Source organism: Cervus canadensis, chromosome 6 (assembly GCF_019320065.1).
Source record: "Cervus canadensis isolate Bull #8, Minnesota chromosome 6, ASM1932006v1, whole genome shotgun sequence".
Lineage (NCBI taxonomy): Eukaryota > Metazoa > Chordata > Mammalia > Artiodactyla > Cervidae > Cervus > Cervus canadensis.
Genome location: NC_057391.1, coordinates 82,931,705 through 82,950,798, shown reverse-complemented (window position 1 = coordinate 82,950,798; position 19,094 = coordinate 82,931,705). Strand labels below are relative to the sequence as shown.

The 19,094-nt window shown below is 46.5% G+C and overlaps 1 protein-coding gene across 4 annotated transcripts; it reads right to left on the bottom strand.

Annotated features, from left to right (window-relative positions):
- Nucleotides 1-3,190: 3,190 nt before the first annotated feature.
- Nucleotides 3,191-19,069, bottom strand: CIPC (CLOCK interacting pacemaker). Of its 4 annotated transcripts, none has more exons than XM_043472630.1 (4): nt 18,883-19,069; nt 13,407-13,594; nt 9,452-9,621; nt 3,191-6,667 (listed from the first exon to the last, which is right to left on the bottom strand). In XM_043472630.1, the coding sequence occupies exons 2-4, from the start codon at nt 13,540-13,542 to the stop codon at nt 5,774-5,776; spliced, it is 1,200 nt and encodes a 399-aa protein (XP_043328565.1). In that variant the 5' UTR covers nt 13,543-13,594; nt 18,883-19,069; the 3' UTR covers nt 3,191-5,773. The 4 variants fall into 4 exon arrangements, with proteins under 4 accessions (XP_043328565.1, XP_043328568.1, XP_043328566.1 ...); XM_043472633.1 differs by lacking the exon at nt 18,883-19,069 and adding an exon at nt 18,789-18,867; XM_043472631.1 differs by lacking the exon at nt 18,883-19,069 and adding an exon at nt 18,658-18,794.
- Between the last annotated feature and the right edge of the window lie 25 nt (nt 19,070-19,094).

Sequence of the window (19,094 nt, the reverse complement as noted above, 5' to 3'; positions counted from 1 at the left end):
AGCTATTTTTACTCTCCTGCTTGCCAGCCACTCCGATGGCCTCATCCCAAATGCTCATCATTCGACCTGACTCACGCGGGCTGGCCTCGGGATCCTGCTTTCAGTTTTTATTCCCTTTCATCGCTAAGAGCTTCCACCCACTCCCTGTGTTACTCCGCAGGCTTTTCTCTTTCTTTCTCGTCTCCTCCAGATGCTGTAAATTTGAGGCAGGACCCACACAGACTGTTCTTTCAAGCAATTCTCTCATGTCTTGCATAACCATCCTTCGGAAAGAGATGGGAGTGCCACGTGTTCTAAGAACGGAGGAGGAATTCTGAGAGGAAAAAGCCAAAGTGCTCACAGGAGTCCAGGGATCCACAGAACACCTCCTTCCAGGAAACTAGTTAAGAGGCTGGGTTGAGATTTGCTCTCTTACGTTAAGCTGTCAAGGAGATTTTGGTAGAAGATGGTGTTAATTATTCCAAGCAAAGGACAGCCCTTCAGGGGTGGAATGCCATCACGTGAATCCCACTGCTGGGCTCTGTGCATGGAAGCTACCTTGCTCTGTGGAGCAACTGAAAAAACACTTCAGAGACATCATTTTTTTTTGTACTTCACCATAATCTCAGCATGCCGAGTGGACCGGATGTCTCCTCTCCTCTTCTAATGAAGGAAACAGATAGAGCTGCTTCCTGCTGGCTCTTTCTCTCCGGCCACTCTGCTCGTTCCGTGTCACCCAGGCAGACCTCATCTCGTCTCTAACACCCCTCCTGGTGGGGATGAAAGGTGACACCCAGAGCCTGGGTTCAGAATAGAGTCCTGACAAAGTACCACTACATCGGCACAGTCTATGACTATTTATCATTAAAATAACAGTAAATCAACCTAAGAGGCTCCTTATCAAACATGCAGAAACATGCTCTCTGTCTGAAAGGAGGCTTCCTAGCACCACACGCACAGCAGAGCACCACACAGGCTCAGGGGCGGCAAAGGGAGTGGGCCAGGAGAGAAAGGCTGTGGGGAGAGAAATCCAGGACAAGATAAAAGAACGGCGACATACTCTAAAATACAAAATCCCGTTAAATGTCCTTCATTTCAGAGGAAATGGCTATTTGCAGGTGACTGACTAGGAAAGGACATAATTCGATTTCAGTTCAGTCGCTCAGTTGTGTCCGACTCTTTGCGACCCCACGGACTGCAGCACACCAGGCCTTCCTGTCCATCACCAACTCCTGGAGTTTACTCAAACTCACATCCATTGAGCCATCCAACCATCTCATCCTCTGTCGCCCCCTTCTCCTCCCGCTTTCAATCTTTCCCAGCATCAGGGTCTTTTCAAATGAGTCTGTTCTTCGCCCAGTTATTCTCCTTTGGGGTTATTTCTTCATTTGAGAGCAAGTCTTTTATACAGGAACGAGTGAATCCATGTGAGCTCCAACCAGGTAATCAAAATCAAAGCAGGCTGGCAAAATGCTTCTCCCAGTCACATATAAGAAGTTTAAAATCTGACAGAACGCTTTAAAATCAACTAAGCACGAGGAACCTGCTCTGTGAGCACCCCAGGGTTTTCTTTAAAATTTAACAATTACAGGCAGTCTCTGACTTAGGGTTTTCTGGCTTTACAATGGTGTGAAAGAGATGGGCCTTCTGTAGAGACCCCACTTTGCATTCTGACCGCTCCCCTGGCCGAGTGGCGCGCGGCACAATCCTACGTCCTGATGGTGGGCGGCGCCCAGTCAGCCACGTGATCGCGAGGGTCAGCAACCGATACACTCACCCCCATTATCTCAAGCAGCTGACTCAAGACAGCTGCTGTTTTCACTTTCAGCGCAACAACCAACACCTACGTGAGCTATCCACAGTCAAAAATGCACATGATACGCCTAACCCTCGTCAGCCCCTACAGTGGCTCAGATGGCACAGAATCCGCCTGCAATGTTTGTGTGAGATGAGCTCGCCCAGCCACAGGCTGATGCGTGTGTTCTGAGCACGTTTAAGACAGCTTGGGCTAAGCTATGATGTTCGGTAGGTCAGGTGGATCACATGCATTTTTGACTTAGGGTATTTTCAACTTATGATGGGTTTATCAGGATGGAACCCCGCAGTAAACTGAGGAAGAGCTGTTATTATCAGATAACGTACCATCAAGCTTGCTGTAATACAGCCAGAGATCTTACACGTGGTTACAGCTGGGAAGCACCCCAGAGAGGACAACTTTGATTCTCCATTTATTCCACTGAGAAGAGGGATGCCTATCCAAAGTCAGCCGGCCGATGAGGGTCAGATGCAAGAGGTGCATGCAGGGCTCTGGACCCCACCGTGCCAGGCCACGCACTGCAGTGATGCCCCACGGGACGTGGATGAAGTGGACAGGCTTGCAACAGGCTAGTGTCTCCACACGCAGAATCACGCCGAAGGGCCAGGCGCGACAGTGAGAGTGACCCAGCTCTCTGAAGCCTCACGGGATCCACTTTGGGCTCCCGTGTGTCTGGAGTCCATCTCTTATGGGAGGCTGGTTCTCTGTTTCAGGAGGGGCCTCTTCCAGCGACATTTTTAAAAGTTACTTAAAAAATTTGTGTAGGATAGGAATAATGCTGTAAGAATTCAGACTATGGCAATCCTTCAGGACTTTAAATGAGGATAAGTTTATTTTTCCAGTGACTTAAAAAAATCCCAGGAGGGGTGTCCTGACTGGCCTCAGGACAGGGAAGACTCTACAGATTTCCCCACTGAGACTCCGTAGGTGAATTCTGAGGAGGAGCAGAGCCTCGGGAGTCAACTCGGAGAAACATGAACAAAAAGGCATGGAGAGGCACTCGTTAAGGACCTCCCCGTAGTAGAAAGATCTTTACTTAATGTGGTTTTAGTTTATCCCAGTAGACAACTGCAGTGGTTTTTGTCATTTAAAAATTCCGTCTGTGAAAGTGTCATATCAGATGGAAGAAATCATTGAACTGTATTCTCTTTTCTCCTCCCACCCTACCCAATATAAACCCTCCATGACTCTAGAGAATGTCAAACCATCCATTTGTCTTAAGACTGCCTGCATCACCTTTAAGTTCACACCGGTGGGAGTCTGAACAGTGAATTTTCACAAGTTCAGTATCTAATCTCAACATCCCCAAATACCTTGAGTATATACGTATGAAACCTCTATCAATCAAACTCTTGATTTCAGTGTTTTAAGCAGTTATAAAGCCCAAAGGCCAAATAGTTTTCAAGTAAGTGACTTTTATTTTTCTCTGACGTTTCACAGTCAATTTCTACAAAACTTCATACTTCCTCAAAAGAATTCACATTTGGTAAAGAAACCTCTACCGTAAAGAATTCATAGCTGGAAAGACACTTCAATATATGCACAAGAATTATTGTTCTGCCAAAGGAATCAAAGTCAGACAATACCATAATCAATAAAAGCAAGGAGAGTGTAATAAATTACAAATGTCACCAAGCTCCATTCCCATAATCAATTCAATCAGCAGCTTTTTCTAGATGTGTTTCAACACTGCCAACACCATCTGCCAAAACTTCTCTTAAGGGTTGGTGTGAGTTAAGAACGGCTTTCAGAAAACAACAGCTTTGCCACAGAACCTCAGACAAGATCAGGTCATCATGCATCAGGAAGACTGTGACTACTTACAGCCGTGTGAAACCAACGGAGGTCCTGCCGGTCAACTCCGAGGTTCCTCCACTTGTCAATCTGGCCTCTGGCCCCACAGGTCTGCTAGCCTCAATGGATGGCTCTTTGCTGGACCAGCTTCTCTACCTGGCTGCATCTGCTTACTGCTCCACTAGGGAGAGAACACCCATGCCAACAGCCTAGAGGGACTCACAGCACCAAGTCACAAGATCAGAGAGGAGCCACTCAGCAAAGAGCACTGGTGATGGCTCTCGGCATCTTTTGCCTGACAGGAGGAAGTGCAAACCTCCATCTAGGGAGAAGAGTCCAAGACACGTACAGTTCCACAGGGGAGTCTTCCGATGGCGTAAATTTGGTTCTCAGCAAGTGTGTTCAGATTTTTGCCTCAGTAAGACTCATGCCTGGTGCCCAGGCTGTTCTGAATGCACCTGTTTCTATGGCTTTGCTGCCAAACATATTCTGCCAAAAAGGAAGCGTCCTAGCATGGTGTGCAAGGCGGAGCTGCGGTAGCACCACACAGATTGAGGGGAGGCAGAGGGAGCGGGCCAAGAGAAAAAATATTAAAAGCAGCTGAGCCTCCTTAAAGACCTATTTGCTCTGATTTCTGAAACTCTTTCAGAAAGCACATGGCAGGTAATAATTCTGCATTGATTAGGAGAGTCTAAGAGAGTTTACTGGGTTGTTTATTTCTAAACTGCGTTTGAGAACAAAATGCAGGCAATTCGAAGCCTTCTAATTTTAAAACTACGTTAAGAGTTACGACTAGCATTAGCTTCTAGCCTTGGAAGAACTTCAAGACCATTTTCCTTGCAGAAAAAATGAAGTTGGTCATTCTTAAGGTTTTCAAGAGAATGAAATTTTTTAAATGGGAGAATAAGAAGTTGGCAACTTTACAACCTAGAAATCTGGTTTATGATGAAGCCGAAAAACTGTGTATCACCTGCAAGTTCTCACAATACTCTCTATTTCTAGGTGGACTTCACAGAACCCATTATACCTTTGGCTTTGCTGCCAAAATCCAATGCATAAAACAAACATGGAAGACTGCTCCACATCACTGTGGCATCAGACGAATAAAAACTCTGGATGTGGAAAGAAAACGGATAACAAGAATGTTTTCCAAGTTTTTGTAGACTTGTATGTCATAACTTTGCAAAGATTTTAATTCAAAGTTTATCAAGCTTAATAATATTTTCTTTTTTCTTTTGTAAAAACAAGAGGGAAAAAAAGTGGTAGCAAAGGGCAGACTTGGATTACACAATTGGAAACCATGAAGCTGTCCTTAAGATTTTCACATATAAAACAGGTTGCATTGTTTCAAAAAAGAGAGGAAAAAAAAGGCATAAATTACTAGAATCTTCCAGCTCCTAACCAAGAGATGCTAGCCATTTCTCCCTTCTTTAGACTCTATGAGTCAAAAAAGCAGTTCATCAACTGTAGCTCCAGATGGTCCTAAATCCATTCTATACTTTAACAAATCTGAAGTATTTCGCCTACCAGTTTAAGAGAAATCTGGCTTGTGATTAAAGTCTAAGAGTTAACAGTGCTACTCTTTCCCTTTGACTTTCAAGTTTAAAAAAACAAAGCTTTAAGTGATTAAGTGCTTGCATCCGAAGAGCAATCTGTGCCAAAGCATTTCAGGTTCCTGCCAAAGGGTACAGGGCCTTGTGGAACGCAAGCGCCCTCCTCTTGTACCTTCGTCTGTCACTAAGACCTTCACGGGAAGACCCATGAAGGGCTCCTGTGTCACCTGCTCCCTGGCTTGACAGGCGTCGCTCTGAGTGCTCGCCAGCATCACTGCACCCTCGATCATGGCTGGTGAGTGGGGTGGCAGGAGGTGACAGCTAGAAGGGCCCCGCACAATCACCTCTCACACTTTTCCCCATGAGCCATCAAACTGCCTGCAGGCTGAGGAAGAGGGACTCAAGGACACCCAAACCTGAGGTCCTCGCTGGAACAGAGACGAAGGTAAACTGTGCATAGACCACAGGTTCAGACAGCAGCCGGGTCCTGGCATGTGGCTTCGTAAGTGAACCAATGAACAGTCTGAGTTTAAAAGGAAAAGATCTTACATAAGCTTTGGGAAACAGGAGTAGGTAACAGTAAGAGAGTTAAAAAGCAGCACTCAAGTAACAGGAAAATATGCCTTCGATGTTATATGTCTGGCTGCTCAGAGAATGCTTCCAGGTCACTGCTGGTATGACCTGATCCTGACGTTAAAGATGCCTGCAGCCTGGCCCAGGCCTGAGGAGCCCTGCTCTTAGTGGCCTCTATGAACAGCCGGGTCTGCTCCTTGAGCTGGTCAAGTTCCACCTGAGTTGCCTGGTTCTGACGAATCAACTCCTTGGTTTTCAAAGTGATCTCCAGCAAACCGGATTTGTGCAGGACTACCAGGGTATTTTGAAAGCGCCTGTGCTTGCTCTGCCGCTGCTCTGGGAAGCTATCTGGGCTGCGGCAGAAGTGCTCGGCAGCCCACAGAGCGGAGCTGTAACTGGCTGCCGGCGGGGACAGCGGGGAGCTGCTCTCCACCCCGTGCAGGGTACTGTCGGACGCACAGACGGGGCTGGCGGGGGAGGCAAAGGTCAGGCTGGGAGCTTTAGCCACATGGCTGCTGGACACCGGCTGGAGAGTCTGTGGACTGCCACCCGCCACCAGGGAGGGCACGCCCTGCAGAGCCGAGTCCTCGGCAAGCTTGGCGCTGGGGGGGGCCGGGGTCGGGGGCCGGGGTGGGCCAGCACCGGTCTTGGTTGGCTCGCGAGCAGACAGGCCGGGCCCCAGTCTCTCAGTACAGACCTTCTTCTGCATGCCACCTTCTCCTCGTTCTTCTGGGCTGCGGGAAGGGCCCCTTTTGCCGGGGTGAGGGGCTATTTTGGTGTAAGAATTGAGAATGGGCAAGTAGTTCCTGGAGTCTGACTTTTTCTCACCGGCGTGACACGGGCTGACAGGAGACGGGACCGGCGGATGAAGGAATAAGAGCTGTGGCTGGGCCGAGATCACTTCAAAGGAGGGCTGGACAGTCCACGACTGGAGCTGGGAGGAGCTGCTGCCCTGAGGACAAAGGGAAAGAGTGGCAAACTGCTCGTTACCCGCGGCTGTCCACGGGGCAGAGCAAATACTCAGACATAAGGACGGAGATTTCCACACACGGGGTAGCCCTTCTTGACAAAACTGGAGATGAGAGTGGCTTCAATATTCACTTGGGTCTGATACCACAGATTTTCTCTCTCAAGGGAAAACTGGAGGGAATGGCTATCTTTATTCAAGTGCTGTCACTCAAGAAAAAGAAAAGCGTAGGTAGGTGGAGTAATGACACAGTCAAGGTCACAACTGAGGCAATAAAAGTACGGATGGTACGATTTGCTGTCATAAATTAAAACGTGCTTATCTCAATACCATAAATGTGACTTTACACCAAAGTAAAGTCTTCCTTTAGTTACTTGTGGAATCTCTTTTACATGAAAACAACTTTTGATTAAAAAGTTACATTTTTTTAAAAAAAGTTACCTAGTGTCAGGAGTCCACAGGTCTGCTTTTATGGCAATGACCCCCAACAACCACAAAGCTCTGCAAGGCAGTAGCAGCCACCAAGTGCGGGTGCTTCCACACTGTGTGTGATTTTACATGGTTGTTGCAGTGTTCTCCCGTCTTTGGGCCTGGTTGGAAGCACAGCTCTCCTCACTGAAATGAGGAGATTTGAGAATAAAGTCATGAATACCTGAAGCCAGGCAGAAAGAGCCCTGACAGAGGCTCTCCCCCTTGGTGGAGTCACGTGATTTATCTGCAGAAAGTGATGGACCCTGCTCCCACGTGGGTACCTGATTTGCACACATTTCAGCTCCATAGATACCTGGTTAAGAACTCTTAGCCAAGTTCAACTACAGTTCATCTCCTGTGCAAAGGGTGGGATGACCTGGAAGCCCATTTTGGAGCCCTCTTAGTGTTCAAATATACTGAGAGATGCTGCAATAACAAGCAAGCAATGCTGGGCCTAGCAACCACACTCCCCAGCAGAGGAGATACAGAATCAGGAGTCTTTCAAAGAAGAGATCAGCCCAGTGCAGCTCAGCCAAAAGCAAAACTTCAGGCTGTCCCCTTGGTCAATCACACCACAGGGATTGACCTCCAAGGCACAGAGACCCAGAAAATACCTAATTCATTGCTCTCCCAAGATTACTCTTTCTAATGCTGCTGTTATGCCCACTGACTTAGTCTGTTTGTCCCAATTATTAGATTTGTACAAGGTTACCACTCTTGTTGAAATCATCTAAGGGAATACCAGAGAATATTTTAGACTTGCACAGGATCTCAGAATCATTTCACAAAAAGACTCATGTTAAAGATGAGGAAATTGAAGTCCATGGTGATGAAATAATTTGTGTGTAAGAAGACATAGTCTGGTGACAGAACTGGAATCAGACTCACCAGAGAAAAATACCTAAAACCAAGCAGCAATCATTAAGACATTATATAATAAGCAAAGATTTTTAAAACTTGGAATGTGCTGGAATTCTAGCACATGTGAAAACACAAAACTCCTAGACTGCTCCATCAGGTCAGTCTGCCCCCAAGCCTCCTGTCTCCTGATCAAGCCTTCCCAGTGGGTCTTTATCCTGAAGACTACGGCTCTGCAGGGCCCGCCTCCTCACCAGCAACTGCAGGCTGTTCTCCGCCCTCCGGCACTGCCACAACACCCACAACAAAAAACACAGATGCCTAAGAAAGAGTGACAAGGCGGCCAGAGAGGAAGGCGGAGAGGAAAGAGCAGGAGACAGGAGTCCTGAGGAGCACCGGTGGAGCCTGAACGACCCCATTTGGGCTCCATTTCATGTCTTTATTCTCAAATCTCCTCGTTTCAGGGAGAGCTGTGCTTCCAGCTGAGACGTGATTTATCAAGCAGATATCTTCAAATTCTTAGATCCAAACTCACCAGGTTGCCTTGCTGAAAATCAGTTTGAGTTGCTCAGCAGTGACTAGGTAACAGTTAAGACATTAGGGTTTCCTGTCAGGCTACAGCCACGTTCTTCCACCTAAGGTGGGAAGGTCACCTACACACAGTCAGACTGCAAACTTCACTGGCTTCAAACAGCCTCATCAACAGAACCACAAGAGGACTAGTCTGTTTCAGAGCAAAGCAGGATAAGGTTACATGTTCTCTAACTAAGTTAATAGGATTGAATTCTCTGACTCAAACACTGGGGCTAAGCTTAAGACTTTTTATCTAAATCTTTTCTTTCATATCTAGACAATAACCACATAATTTGCATAGTTATGCGATAAAACCTATAACAAAGTACTATTCAATTCTATGGCAATGCTATGTGGAGTCTGCTGCTAAAGTCATACCTGTACCAAAGAGTTGCTTTTTCGCTAATGACATAGCTCTGGCTGATTACTAAGAAAATGCTCAGAATATAACATGAGAAATAGGGAAATTGCTTCTACTTCTCAAAGTCCCCAGGGAAATTCAAATTTTAAAAAAAGAGCCTCTTGTTTCAACCCTAAACTCTGTCATATCTTAGATGTACTATGGAAGTTAGGACATTTCTGCTTGGTTCCTTTAAACATGACTAAGGTATTCCAGACACCTTTGGACAAACTAGGGATGCAGTCTTAACGTCTGGAAAATGAGAATACATGTCCTGACTCCTGTATTCCTTTTTTCAAACCAAGTCAGTAGCTGAAAGGCCACACCCTCTTCCCAGGAGAGTGGCATGTGTTGGTGTGGTTTCTGGTGGTCTGCTTCTCACATCCCTCCTTGGTGGAGAGAAACTCAGTGCACAGGAAGCTCAGAAACTCGAGTGTGCAAAGCGTGACGAGCGCGGTCCTCCTCACCTGTTTGACCAGCACGTTCTTCATGACCACCATGGGGGACAGAGTCGGGAAGGCTCCACTTGCAGGCTTGGAACTTGGCCTTGGCCTGTCCTCTCGGCTCCAGCCTAAGGCGCTCAGCATGTCCTCGGACTCCATCTGCTCGGCCGAGCTCAGGCATTCTGAGCTCCCATCTGCTGGGCAGAGAAATGGTCAGTTTACTTGGGCTCCTAACCAGTCCTCCTGGGGAGCCACAAACTCCCTGAAATCGAATGGAACATTTGTGACCGTGCTTTTGAGAATTCTTCTGAGGAGCATGTCTACCTTTCATGGGATTCTCAATGGGATGCATAATTATCCCTCCCACCCCAAGAGATTAATAATCGCTGCACTGGGACAGCAGACTTCCGTTCTGACTCTCTTATAGACAAAAGCCAGCATCAATTAGGGTTCATGTGAAAGTAATCATCACCAGTCTACAGAAGTGGGTAAAGGCTTCAATGTTAGCTCATTACTTTTAAGAATCTGTGGTTGAAAAAAAATAAAATTAAATTAAAAAAAAAAAAAAAAGAATCTGTGGTTGAAAAGGGAGAGGAGTGTGCATGGGACCTGAGACAAGATGAAGATCTTTAGAGGCTCTAGGCACCACATGATGTAATAACAACAAAAACAAGTAACAATAAAACCCCAAGACTCACCACCTTGCTGAAATTAAAATACACGCCTCCTAAGTTTCCTAATTGTAAAAGTCTGGATAAGTTCATCAAGTTGAGGCTTATGATGTCTTTGTTTTCCTCCTCCACCCAGTTAAGCACCTCCTTTGTTAGTGTCCTAAATGCATGCTGAGTGTGCCTACTGGGGATCCTGTACAACTGGTGATGGAAAGATTCTCTCCACGGCCAAGAAAAGAAGGTTGCTCTACGTGACATCCATAAAGAACGGACTTAATTAGTTCCTTGCTGGAGTAAACCAAGAGACTGCCAGTAAGGAGGCTTGGAATACCCTACATGCTCGTCAAAAATCTCAGTGTCATCTGGATGAGGCAAGACTGGAATGTGACTATAATTTAGAAGAGTGCAACTGTTAACACTTGCCTTTAATCAGATTCTCCAGAGATGCTTTTCAGAAATTATGGGTCTTGGGGTCTTCCCCTCAATCTAGGAATTAATTTATCTGGTGTCCAGGCACATGTATTTTCACAAAGCACCACAAGTAATCCAGATGTGCACCTTTAGTTAAGAACTATTGGGCCATAAACAAAGAACTTCAGAAGAAAAGTACGTACCTAGTATGTGTATCTTGTTTTCTATGCAAATGCTATTCTGCATGAAAAGGAAACCAGGGCTCCTTGGAGAAATGGCTGATGTCTTTGGCAGGGAAGGTGCAAAACAAGCCTAGACATGTTACTGTCCCAGAAAGCAAGGAAGCACTCAAACAAAAATGTGAGACACGTCAAAGACACAGGTGCCATCTAGAAGGGACCACCACTGACCCAATGGGGGACAACCTGGTATCAAAAAGAATACTGATAATGGGCTGACAAAGGAAATCAGAAAAGACGTCTGTGAATCTACAGTGATGCTCAAAAGAGAGGGCAGAGAAATGTTTCTTTATAAAAGATCATCAGCTAATAAAACGTAAACAAATGATATAGAATTAGATCACCATTTTTCACACCACAAACATAGTAACTGGTTCAGGCAAGCATCGTCAATGGATGCGAAAACCAGTGGTCAAGAGGTTGTTGGAAAACAGGAGTGTCACACAATCTCAAAGTATCATCCCATAAACTGCTTATTAATTACAAAGAGAAAGGGGTACTTTCATAATAAAGAAATAGGGTCTACAATTACTCCCTTAATCAGAGCATCACCAAGAAGACAAACCTAGGAGTCACCTCATGTGTTGCAATGAGAAGGATATAACACCAAAAATTTAGTTTTCTATTTAAAAAATGTTTATTCTGTTTCTAATATTGGGGAAGCTACCAGAGAAGTCCAGTGTGAAACATTCTACAAAACAACAGGCCTAACTCATTTAAAGATGTCGATTTCACAAAGAAAAAAAAGGAAGGAAAGAAAAGGGAAGACAAGGGAACTGTTCTAGACTAAGATCAAAAAGACAGGACAATGAAATGAAATGCACAACCTTCAACTGAGTTCTACATCCAAAACAAGCAAATATACAAAAAAAGACTAACAGTTATAAAAGACACTATTGGGACAATGGGAAAAATCTAAATATGGACTGGAGCTAATTAGTGACTGCCAATTGCATCACATCCCAAGGTAACTGAAAGGACAACTCCAGCAGTGACGACACCACTGGTACCCGGCCCAGAGTGGCTGGAGGCCGTCACTGGGACCACCTTCTGGGCATACAAGTCTGAGTGTTTTTAATACTGCCTTGTGTCTGAACAGCACAGAACTTCTTAAGGCACTTCTGCATAGAGAATAGGAAACTTTCAGAAAACTACCCAGACTGTGCAACATGCTATAAAACAGCTGGCCTGATGGAGCTCAAGTTGTTAGAGGAAGTACCAAAATGGCCACAGTATTGAGAATAACAGGGGGTGGGGTTATGGTTAATGTTTATTTTCTTCTTTGCATGTACCTAAACTTCTGAGCTTCTTCAATGAGCATTTATTACCTTCATGATATTAAAAAAAAAAAACAACCCAAATATGATATTAAGACAGAGAGAAAAAAAAAAAAAGACATAGGCCTGCAGGTTCCCAAACCTGTCTGATCACAGGCATCACCAGAGACACTTGTCAAAATATGAAACCCACATTCCAGGCCCTCCCCCCAGACCCTCGATGTCATAATCTCCAGGAGAGGGGTCTGGTGTTTTTTAACAAATGCCTCAGAAGAGCCTTATGATGTGGGGAGCTTGGGAAACAACATGAAAAGATTGAGAAGAAAAACCCAAAGAGCTATATGCTGGCCCTAACTTTCCTTAACTGTCCTTATTCTAATCCCTGACCTGGTGCTCTGTTCCTCTTGGAGCAACAATCTGTTGATAACCTGGCTTCCCCTGCAGCTTTACCTACAGAGAGAATTTACCAATCTAAGGATGACAGAGTTCAGGTTTCCTAAGAGCTGCATTTCTCACTATAAATTCATAAATCGACAAGATGGACTGATTAGTCTCTGTGGGCTGGAAAACAGAAATCTTCCTCCAGGAGAGGGCTCCACTCTCTCAGGATGCTGGCCCAGGCCGAATCCCCTGGCATCACCCCTCTGCATCCCCTGGGCCAAAAACGTTGCCACTCGAGCTGTATTTAAGCCACTACTCTCTGACCTGGAGATAAAAAAAGACTCAGCACAAAATTAAAAGATTTACTGGGCATGCAGTTAGTTCTTTCAGAAAAACTAGTAAGGAAAACTGTCCTGCTTTCTCGTCTCTAATAGGTACTCAGGTTTGGAATGGGGCCAGGAGACTCACAGACCAAACACAAAAAGCAAACACTGGCAGGGATGGGCTGCCAGGAGGAAACGTTTTTAAACACAGCAAAATATTTTCTTAGAAAAAAGGTATCTTAACAAATTATATACTACCTGTTTTAATTTGTTATATGTGGTGACAACATACAGTTTTTTTTCCAATGTGATTACTGGAATGCAATGTAACTGCAATATAACTATTCTTGTGAGAAAGGAGGAAAGACAACAGAATTATGAGTATTTTATATCTTTTCTCCCATAACCACTTGCCACAGTGGAAAATGTGTAAGATTTGAAGTTGAGAGTCTGAGCTGAAAAAAGACGTCAAACCGTTCCTTCGGAACTAACCCCACTGTGTCTCTAATGAATACCCTGCCATGTGGCAAAAGAACTACCGTTTTAAGAGACCAGAAAGCCATTCATTTCTCCTGTGGGTGAAATCTTCCCATCCTTATCACACAAGTGAGTTTTATGGAGGACGTTTTTCAGGCAAATCATTCACTACAGTGTAGAAACGATAAGGTAATTTTAACCTGAAAATCCAGAGTCCTTATCTGACTCAGCAGCTGCCAGGCCGAGCTGACGAGACGCCTTTTTCATCTCCGAGCCCTTGCTTGGTTTGGCTGACAGCCTTCGAGAGCCCTCTCTGGACGGGTTCTTCTTCTCCATGTTTTACTGGGCTGCGAGGGGACTCATCAGTACTCTTTTCATCTGGACTGCCCTGTGAAAAAAACAGCAGTTACGTAAGTCACTGCCTGGAGAGCTGGGACAGGTGAGCCTGCGCTGAGTAAAGTCCAGGCAAAGGACACGGGCCTCTCCGGGCACTTTCTCAGAGGTCTCAGCTGACAAAGGCAACACGTTTGCTCAGCAGGAGAATGGTTTCCACCCAAAGGCGGGCTCACTGTCCTCTCCCTGCCCTCTAAATCCATTACAAATGCAAAGCACACAGATCATTCAGTGGAAGCTTTGTAAACTGCTAACAAAGGCACATTTGATTAGCTCTCTGGAATGCTCCCTGAGGGAGAAGGAGAGGAGAGGGGATGCCCACCTCGGACCAGGCCTGCTTCCCAGGATACATCCGCAGGCCTGAGACTTCCTGCCACCTCCCCAAGTGTAGTTTCTCAAATTAACCTTTCAGTTCTTTAGAGGAGGTAGTGAACAGAGAAAAATACAACTCCTTATATATGCATGCCACATCCTGGCTTAGAAAGTGCATCTATGCACACGGAAGACCAGATAGACCAGCAATTTGATCCACAAACGCCCATAACATTATTGATGTTAAGATTCTCTCATTTGAGCCTCACATCCTTCTCAGTTGTTATCCCATTTTACAGAGGAGGAAGTTGAGGCTCAGATAAGTTATAGTCAGTCATTTAAAAATATTTCCCGAGCGCCTGCTGTGAACTAGGCACGATGCTAAGAATGGGGGGTACAGAGTGAATCAAATAGACCTGGTTCCCCTCTTCCTGGAGAGACGCCTAGATTTGATCCAGAGACGCACAGCTAGTTCAAAGCAGATCCAGAACTAGGTAAACAGTGCAAAGTGTGAGACCAATGAGCCTGTCAAGATATTTTAACAGGGCCCACTGAACAGCCAGGGCTTCCCTGGCTCAGATGCTAAAGAATCTGCCTCCAATGCAGGAGACCTGGGTTTGATCCCCAGGTCGAGAAGATCCCCTGGAGAAAGGCATGGCAACCCACTCCAGTATTCTTGCCTGGAGAATTCCATGGACAGAGGAGCCTGGCGGGCTACAGTCCATGGGGTCACAAAGAGTCAGACATGACTGAGCAACTAACACTTTCACTTTCTTTTCTGAACAGCCAAGGGACTGCAGCTGGAAAGGTGGCACAGTAAGAACACAAGGATACTGCAGGGATAAAGAGAACAGCAGGCCAACAGGGAAAACGACAATAACAACGCAACTGGATAAGTGCTCCAGTCTGAACGTCTGTGTCCCCCAAAAATTCATATATGGAGCCTTAATCCCCCAAGATGATGGTATTAGAAGGTGGGGCTTAGGTCACGAGGGCTTCACCTCATGGGATGAGTGCCTTAGGCTTCAGAAAGGTCCCCAGCCCCTTGCACCAGAGTCAGTGAGAAGTCTGTGACCCAAAAGAGGGCTGTCCCTGGACCATGCCGGAACCCTAAGCTTGGACTTTCAGTTTCCAGAACTGGGAGAAATAAATTTCTGTGGTTTATAAGCTACCCGCTCTGTGGTATTTTGTCATGACAGCCCAAATGGACCAAGGTGGTAGGTTTAAGCAACACCTGGTGGCCTTCTTACTCACGATTCATTTTTGACTCCATCCGTTTGTCCTTCTGAGAAGAGAGAAACATGGGCCCCCTGTCAGACAGCCGTGTATCTGAAAACACCCTGAAAATGCCAAGTGTGAACATTTCTGCTAATACAGGATCTAGTGAAGAACACCAACCACTCCAGAAGCAGAGGGGGGATTGGAAATAAAGTTAAATAGAAGCCAAGGATGCTTACAGGCATCCTTGAACAGCTCTCTTGCTCTTCTGCATAAGACAGAAGTGGACTAAAGGGAATGCACACTGATCAGAATGAGGCTGAGTTAAACACAATTCCCCGTGAAAATGAGCCTGTGCCATATCTAACTCATCCAAGGCGAGTGCCTCCCCACTCAGTCCACATCACACTGAGCACTCCTTGGTGGAGCACATTTAGTACCATGTGCATGAAAGGCACATTTCTCATTAAAAAAAAAATGATAGCACTAAGTCATGTCCAACTCTTGTGATCCCATGGACTGTAGCCCACCAGGCTCCTCTGTCCGTGGGATTCTCCAGGCAAGAACACTGGTGTGGGTTGCCATTTCCTGCTCCAGGGAACTTCCCGACCCAGGAATCGAATCCAGGTCTCCCTCACTGCAGGCCCTGTCACAGCTCTCATGGCACTATCCAAAAGCACGTCTCTCCACCGGACAGTGAGGAAGTCTGCCAGCACGGACAAGTCAGCTTAAAAAGCAAAAGAAAATGCAAAACCGTTCTCTAATTAAATCTGTAGCTTTTTGTATGAAACCCAACAAATGTACACAGTTTCATTCTCCTGAAATACTGCTGTCTGAAACTGAACAGACGGCTTCTTCAAAAACGGCAGCAGCTCTCCCTGGTGGAGGGGCCATCAGACTAAATTCAAGCCTGACCCTGCTACTGATTTAGATTGGGAAGGTAGCTCATGGCAGTTGCAACTAATTCAGAACTTGACGAAGTTTCATATTATCTTTTGAAATGGATTATTTTACAGGCACTTGAGATAAAGCATCCCAACTTCTTCCACAACCTTTGCAACAAGACAAGGAACAAGGTCTTGCTACTGTTATTAAGCTGCAGTCAATGGAGCTACAGAAAATACACAGGAATTTATCCTGCTTGTCTGAGAATTTTCAGGACAATACTGACTGTGGGGTCAAAATGCTAAAATGTTGACATTAAAAGGAGAACAGATGTAAAAATTTTAGATTCTTGACAATTGGAAATAGAGACTGCATAATCTACTTCAGAATAATCAAAGTGACTGCTTTGGATGTGGAAGTGCTAAAAATATGAAAGCCTCTGTCCTAAGTAAAATTCTCCTTCAGCAGTCTTAGTGTCCCGGAGAAAGTCAAGTGGGAATGAGAACAAAGGGCTACATTGCCATCTGACCTTTCCTCTCTGAGACAGGCGCTTCCCTCCCAGGAGTGGCGCTGAAGATGTCAGTTAGCCAGTGAACAACAGACCCGTTCATACACAGCATAGACGAGGCCCTTGACGAGAGACAGACAGAGCGATGGCATTTACCACTGGTGCACTCAAACCCAGGGCTAGGACAATGGCAAAGTCTGAAAACGTCAAGATTGTGTTCCTGGTCGGTATCATTTTACAATAAAGTCAGATGCTCATAAGCTGACCAGGGGTTGAAGATGGGTTACCAAGATCATACCCACTGTACCATCTCTGATTCCTGGCACAGACTGAAAACCATGACAACTGTCTTACACACATCTCAGATCCTCATGAGCCTAACTCTGCATTAGGAGGACTCCGAGCTAAGTTTGAATTGACCTGAGAAAGGTCTCTTATAAGTGCACACGTAACACATGGTCCAAAAGGTTCCCGGAGAGAACAGTATACGCTAAAACTCACAACGGAAAGTTAACCAATACATCTAGAGGTCTACATCAATAGGTGTAAAGTAAAAAATTCTAACAAGTGTGTCACAGCACTTGGTTCTTCTATTTATGCACTTCTTACATTAGAGTCTAATGATCTGTTCATCTCTTCAACCTCAAGGGTTGACTTTTCATCTCTGCAACCTCAGCCCCTAACAATTAATGTGTGAGGTATACTCACAGAATAATAAATTCCAACAAACTTGTCCTCAGGACAGTCCTAACAGTTTAGCTGCCACCAAAACACCTGAATGGCTTGAAGGTCAGGAATCTGCATTTCCTGGTCACCTCAAACACCACGGTCACCTCAAGATTTAATGTCTAGGTCTGGTTTCCTGCAGGAAACAGGCATTTCATCCACGCCTCATTTTAAGCTACTCCTCATTCTGGCTTTAAATCCAGCAGCCAAACTAAAGGTTGGTCTAATCCACAATCTCTATGGAGATTTAGGTTTCTCATAAAAAGGAGGCCCAAGGTATACAAGGGAAGGATCTGAAAAGCTGATTGCAGATTCCACTGTAACAGACAACTTGGCAACTTTCCTGAGAGCTCAAGTTCCCTTTAAAATGTGTCACGTGTATAGCAGGCATGCACAGACAGAGGTGTGAGGTGAAAGCCCAAGCAGAGGTTTAAATACAATAAAGATACATGGCCAGAGAAAATTAAGACCTTACCACCCAAAAAGCCATGAATAATCCTAGTTGGAATTATAAATGCATTACTAGGTTTTCTCTGAAGTCATTTTCTCTTGGTCTGCATTTTCAGAGATACCAATCTGGGGGAAAGTCTGTGGATTTTAACAAAGGAGGGGAAAAAAAAACAACAAAACCAACCATCTACCTACATCTCTAATACTCCTCTTCCCTTTCACAACCATTTGCACGCTTCAATTTGGCTGTAAATTCCGGTCAAAGATCCCGAACCCGATTCCATACAAATGTTCTCTGTCTGGAACCAGGTATGGCTTACTCATTTTCCTCTTTCAAAGATTAGATGAGACTACAGAACTTCCTCAAACCCCTCTGCCTGGAGAAGAGTTCGCAGCTAACAGTGCCCACCCCCCACCTCCCCGTTCGCACCAGCCCACGATACATCTGTGCCAGACAGCAGGAGCGCCCTCCAGGCACCCACCAGCCTGCAGGCTCAGCAGGGCAGAACTGGGCAGACCCTCGGACTGTGCTGTGACTGGCATGCCACCAGCCTGCCAGGGCAAACGCCCAAGCCATGCAGTACTGCCAGAACTTGGGCAATCACAGGGAGCCTGGCTGCGGCCCGGTGCCCTGGGGCCTGGATGGATCGGAGGTCCCCTCAACCCACCCACTGTCAACCACTCAATCCTTACTTGGCACTGGCCACCTTCTCGGCCACCTCCCCGCCCCCTGGCACCACGCCTGGCACAAGTGGTCACCCGGGGGGCAAAAGTACCAGCAAAGTGGGTGACAGCAAGTCTCTGGAAAAAGACAGCATACCTGTGCCCCGGGTCCAGAACTGGGAGCTACCCACCCCGCGCCCCCACCCCACAACCCCAAACGGGGGGGGGGGGGCGGTCCCAGGACCCTCAGAGGGTCACCAGCGCTACTTGGTCCCCACACACAAAACCCTCCTCACCCGTGACCTCCTCTCCCACGCGGTCCTGACCCTCGCAGCAAAACCAACCGACCAAATGGGGCAGGGAGCATCACCCCCTGCTCCCACCATCTGGCCCTCGGCACCCCGAAAGTGCCCGCTCTCCGTCTTGCCTGTTCCCTCCTCCTCTCCCTTGCGCCCGCTTCCTCTCCGCCGGCTCCTCGCCCAAACCCTTTTCCCCTGCCCCCGCAGCCCTCCGTCGCTCACCTAGGACTGGGGTCGCAGCTCCACAGGCGGACGACCCGTGGGTACGGCGGCGCATGCGCGAGCCCGGCCCCGCGGCTCCATGACAACCTCGTCGTCGTCGTCGTCGCGTCTGAAGCGATCCCCGCTCTCGGCCGCCCGCCCATTTCTCCTCCCCCCTCCCCCCAGCCTCCGCGACGGCTTTCGCCAGTCACGTGATGCGGCTCGGATGACCC